At 50.9% G+C, this 6,000-nt stretch overlaps 1 protein-coding gene across 13 annotated transcripts in view; it reads right to left on the bottom strand.

The window, feature by feature from the left end:
• Positions 1–5,342, bottom strand: part of PARD3 (par-3 family cell polarity regulator) — a 451,505-nt gene extending 446,163 nt beyond the window's left edge. For all 13 annotated transcript variants that reach the window (XM_051802292.1, XM_051802291.1, XM_051802289.1 and 10 more), the window contains exon 1: positions 4,865–5,342. In XM_051802292.1, coding sequence (XP_051658252.1) covers positions 4,865–4,984 — 120 coding nt within the window. In that variant the 5' untranslated portion in view covers positions 4,985–5,342. The remainder of the gene's footprint in view (positions 1–4,864) is intronic.
• Positions 5,343–6,000: the final 658 nt, after the last annotated feature.

The following is a 6,000-nucleotide window of genomic DNA, read 5'->3' on the forward strand; positions in this document are numbered from 1 at the left end:
AAAAACCTTGTATGCTAAATTTAGCCACTATTGCTGTTTGAGTGTTCCCATTAAAATTCCAAAGGGGTCTCTTCACAGGCACTGAGGAGGACCTAGTTAAGCCTGTGGCCAAAACATAGTGGTCAAGCTTGAGGAGGGAGTGTGCCAAGACCAGTACAAAGCCCAAGTAAAATCAGCGCATTTTCATACTGACCCACCCCTGTGCATTAGGATCTATAAAAGATGCCCCAGTGACACAGTCATGAGCAGCTATGAAACTGTTTGCTCTACAGAACATAAAATGCATCAAAGCTGAAGGTGTGTACCTGAAAGACAACCTGCTGCCTCAGAGTTGACCTTTAAGCAAATAATCTGAGAAGTCCCCATTAGGGGGGGTGGGGGAAATAAAAATAAATTTAAAAATTTAAAAAAAAATTAAAATTAAAAAAGTAAAGCAAGCTTCACACACAGATTCCCTGTGACTACAACCTGCCCCTCTCACACGTCCCTGCTGATGAATGTTAGACCTACCAAAGAGAAGGAGCTTTAAGCTCTGGGTGGCCAAAGCCTCCCATGTACAATTTAAGTGAGAATATGGTCATTTGACACCTGTTACCTTTGCTCACATAGCCAACTTTCCTTGAGATCTGGTCCCTTATCATCAACTGCCTTCAAATGCTATCAAAGAGCAGATTACAATTTCTTTTCACAAATATTAGCACACTGCACTTTTTAAATGAACAATTGAAGTATTGTTCCATGTACCATCACAAACCCCACAAAACTTCATCTCCCACAGCATTTGGTGAGAGGAAGGGGGAAAGTGACTCGAGACTTCTTCCAAACTCTTTTTTATTCAGCAGAAAAATTGTTAATTTACTTATTTAAATTAGAAAATCAGGATTAGAAAATGAGGTCTAGGAACACCACAACAAGCTCATTATATACAGAACAACAAACTAAACTATCATAGAGACCTGTAGGGACTGAACATGATACTGAACAACCTCAGCAAATCCATGATTTCCTAATTCATATTCTTGCTTACTGTGCTCGTTTACATCACATTAAAAATTATTTTTAAAAAATATACCTGCCCGTTACTTATACACACTTATTTATATAAGATGAGGTAAAATGCTTACGATATCAAAAAAAAAAAAAATCAAAGCACAGAAAGATTACACTGACAGTCAAAAGTCAACAAAAAAAGTCAGAAGCATCTCTGGCTACAACTAGATCAAATCAAAGTTACAAGATGTACAATTACCTCCTTTTGATAAATAGTTGCTTGATACATCATTTCTATAATAATTTTCTACATTTTAACACTAGGTCAATATTTGATAAGCATGTTTCACATCAACTGTCTGTCTGTTGGCTGCCTTTTGGTGCAATCCATCATCTCTTGCCATCAATGTTAAGCCACTCAGGAGCGGCTGTCTTGCCCTCTCAAATCCCTCTTACTTTCTTGCCAGTTTTTAATCAATACATTAATTGCTAGGAAGCCATAAGCAGAACTACATCAACTCCAAACTTGCACAGCCCTTGACCAGCAAGGTTTGGAAAATGCACCTACCATTTCTAAGGCCAGCTGCCCCCTGCCCAAGCTGTACTCCTTTAACACACACACAGAGATTGTGCCAGAGGCTGCATCAGTCCATCCAGCCACACAAATAGCGCACCATTAGCGTGCCACCGTGCAAACTGGGTTTCATTAAACATGATCGATTTTGCTGACTCCACTTGCCCTGCACAAGGTGGACTTCTCAAACATCTCTTATCATTTGCTTGTTCATTGCCCTGAAACACAACCTGCAGACAAAATGTATCACGTTTCAGACACTAAGCCTCTTTTGGAATAAATGCAAAGGAACAGAAAAATTTATACACGCTACGCAGACCAACCTTCAAACACAGCCTGTCATATTAATAATTAATTCCACACCCATAGATTTAGTATTGACAGCAGTGTTAATCCATAATTAATTTTTGGAGATTTGTGAATCTTAATCAAAGACATTGCACCCAAAACTAGCAGCAGTTACCTGCAGGTCTGTTATCTGTATGTTTTCAGCTCAAAATTTTAGAGAGAGGAGAATCTTACTATTATGTGGATTATTTTCCATAAGTATTTTTTCCATTCTCGACATGTCTCTTCAACCAGAATACCAAGCCAGAACACAGAAGCCAAATTTTGAAGTTACTCACTCCTGGCACGGTGAGTATTGGGCTGCCTCACTACAACTGCACAGGGACACCACAAGTGCACACCGTGCAGATCACTTATTGCTAATCACAACCTGGAAACCATGACAAAGCTGGAGGTAATCTGGGAAGGGCTGACAACTCAGTTCTCAGAGGCTTCAAGGCATTCTCCTGAAGCAACTGCTGCATACAGCAGACACACACATTCTTGCAGGATGAGAAATGCTGGTTTTCCTGTAAGTATGAAAACCATAAACTTAATTCAAATATTTTGAATAATCTTCCACCAGATATGCTTTTTTCCATAACAGCACAGAGGTGGTAGATTTCAGTGTCAGCTTGATACCAGCTACCGGACTGTAAATTCATATGCACACATATACTTTGATTCTCTCAGTTTAGGAATTACTTTGTCCCCTTTCTTGTCTCTTTATGAAGAGTTGATCATCTGCTACACTAGCACAGAAAGAAACCACCTAACTGCTACAAAATGACAGTCATCTATGAAATTCTGGCAGTGAAACCACAAAATTACTATGTTACTCTACTGTGAGCACAGCAAGCAGCACTATACATCTATTTACAAAACACTGAGGATCCACTTCCTTACTACCTAAACACCACCACAGAAAATCTTCAGCAAATTTAAGTTAAAAGTAAGGTTTGACAGTGACCATATAAAACACTCAGAGAAAGCCCATGGACTCTGCTACTGTTTTCAACCACAGAATTTCCATATAATAGAAACAATCTCAGTAATTGCGGCTACCTCAAGTCCATACCAGTGGCATATAGCATAACCACCATATAAATACTAATAAATAAAACCACCCTGTCATCTTAAACCCAGGGTACAGAGCTTTTGGTACCAGGGACCAGTCAAGGTGTAGGTGCCTCTCTGCAAACTGTCTTTTTAGACAGACGTAATCAGAGTTACATTTTTACTTTTTTCGTGCTTCCACAGGTGGGCCACTTCTTTCCTAAGGAAACCCACATCATTTGCAATCATGTAACCTTTTCCTGGTGACCGGCCTGTGTTTCACCTCTGCTCACTACTGCAATTCCTTCCAGGTTTAACATTACGCTGCAGAATGCAACAGCCATCACTTAATGCAACTTAATAGCTGGAAGCCAGGATGCAGTCCACTGCCACGGGAGTTACACGGGCCACAGTTTTGGAACACAACACATAAAAATAATTACTTTTATTATTGTTGTAACACTGATGAACAAATGCTGCAAATACTTATCATCTGAACGGCCGATGAGGTATTCGGTGCTCCACTGAGGGTCATGCTTTACTGCTTTACCTTAATCATAGAGGTACTTTCGGCTCCAGTCTCCTAAATGCAGGGAGACTGTCATGTGAATTAACTGTTGTATATAAATAACAGCTGGTGTGCAGCCACAGACATATCCTAGAGAATAATTTTATTCTTTTTCCAGCCAGAATCAGAATATGTTTGCCCTCCTCAGAACCATATTCTTCAGGAATCAAGTGGGGCAGTGATGGGAACATCAGTTACTTTTCTCCTCCCAGCAACAGGAATTCTCCACAAAAAAGAAAAACCTGATCTTAACAATTTTCTTGGGAATCACTTCAAACCAATCAATATACCATTCACAGTATTCCTTCCACTGCATGTTTCAGGAGAGCCTGGCAGTCTGCATTTGCTAAAGCAAAACTTCCACAGTCGGAAGTGTAAAGCATGTCAGAAGGGCTAAGGGGAAAAAGCACACTCAACTGCTTGGATGGATCAGGCAGAGGAAAGGAAAAGGGCACTGCTCAAGTTCTCAGTCAACGACGGTCATACAGTCCCAACAAACCAGTTGATCAAAAAGAAGTTTGCAGCAACAAGAAAGTACGGGGGCGGGGAGGGGAAAGAAAGAAAGGGAAAAAAAAAAAAAAAAAGAAAGGAAAAAGCCCAAAGACCAACAAGTCGCCCATGGAGGGAGAGCCAAGTGTGGAACTGCCTGCACACCCACAGCCAGGGATTTCAACATGGGGCTGCGGGAAGCCGGCGCGGGCGGGTGTCGGGAGCAGCCCCGCCGCGGGCCGGGCCGGCGCTCCCCGCACCCCGGGGCAGCGCGGGCGCTCCCGCACACGCGCAGCGCTCCCCCCGCGGCGGGGCGGGCGCGGAGCGGCCGCGGGCGGCGGCGCTGCCGTGGCCCCCCCGGACCCTCGCTCAGCGCGGGGGGCGGCCCGCGGGGGTCTCCTCGCACCGCCCTCCCCGCCGGGCCTGGAGGGCCGGGAAGCCTGAGGCTGGATTTCCAGCCCTCCGCGGCCACTCCCGCCCGGCCCGCGGCGCCTCGGCCCCACCGCCCGCCCCGGGGCAGACCCGGCACCGCCGGCCCCCGCGCCGCGCTCCCGGCCGGGTTCGGGCGGGTCCCGCACCGACACCCCCGGGGACCGCCCGGCACCGGCGAACAAAGGGCCGAGGCCCGCCCGGCGCCCGCGGGGAGCCGCGGAGGGGCCGCGGAGGTGCCGAACCCCCCGCGCCCCCCTCCCCGCGGCGGCGCCGGGCACACACGGACTCCCCGCGGGCTCCGCCGCCGCCCGGCCCCGGCCCCGCTCCCGCCGCCCCCCGGCGGGGCAGCCCGGACTTTCCCCCTCGCTTCCCTCCCCACTCCGGGAAGCGCCATATTGATCGCGGGCGCCGCTCCCCGCGCCCCTCACCTTGGCGATCGCCTTCTTGTACCGGGTCACCGCTTGCTGGATCAGGCTGAAAACTTTCATGTTCCCGTCCCCGCAGGGCACGACCACCCGCGTCCTCCCGAAGCACACCGTGACTTTCATCCTGCGCGGCCGGGGGGCTCCCGCGTCCCTCCGGCCCCGCGCAGCCTTCTTCTTCTTCCTCCTCCTCCTCCTCCTCCTCCTCCTCCTCCTCCTCCTCCTCCTCCTCCTCTCCGCCCTCCGCCACGGCCGCCCCCCGGCGGGGCGCGGCGCTCAGCCCCCGGCCGCCGCCGGGCTGCCGCTGCGGGCGCGCTGCCTCCCTCCGCCCCGGCGAGGGCAGGGGAGGGGAAGGGAGGGCAGCACAGGACGGGGGGCCGGTGCTGCCTTCCCGCGGGCCGGGGGCCGCTCACATGCCGCGGCTCTGCCCGCGGCCACCTGCTCGGCGCCTGCCCCGGCGCGCAGCGGCGGCGGGCGGGGCGGCGGCGCTGCCTCCCGCTCCGGAGGCGTGGGGCGGTGCGGCGGGGCGGGGGCAGCGCCCGGCTCCGCGGGGCGCCGGGCAGCGCGGACGGAGCGGGGGGAGCGGGACGGGACTCGGCTCTGGGTAGCAGCGTGACCTGCCCGGTGCCCCGTCGGTGCTCCGAGCCCGGAGGTGGAGGGGCTGCCCCGACGGGTCCCGGGGATGCACCGGCACAAGGAGACCCGCAAAATCCTGGTCCTTCAGTTGTTGCGCTGGGGGGACAGGCGCTGCTGCTCCCCCTCGGAAGGCAGCCTGCTGCCGCCCTGCCCCCGGTACGCGGGTCAAAGGGGAACACTGCATGGCACCGGAGAGAAGGTGCGCTGCGGGGCACCGCGGAGCTTTGCTGTCCCTCCGGGTGCGCCACCGCGCCCAGCCGAAATCAGATGGTCTTCATGGTCTTTCGGGTATCTGTTAACGCAACAGGACCCACGCAGAGCGAAAACTGGTGCATCATCAGTAACATCAGCACCAATGGAACCGCTGAGCCATCTCGTCCTCAAAGCCGTCAGAAGTCAGAGGGGTTTATAAATATCGTTCACTTTATTTCATGGATTTCACTGAGGACAATAGAATTGCACAGTTCACCAGACTGTGGCTTGACAACATATATCTTTTGGTGAAA

The sequence above is a fragment of the Manacus candei genome, unplaced genomic scaffold, assembly GCF_025592945.1.
Source record: "Manacus candei isolate 608988 ecotype Guabito, Panama unplaced genomic scaffold, ASM2559294v1 h1tg000056l, whole genome shotgun sequence".
Classification (NCBI taxonomy): Eukaryota; Metazoa; Chordata; class Aves; order Passeriformes; family Pipridae; genus Manacus; species Manacus candei.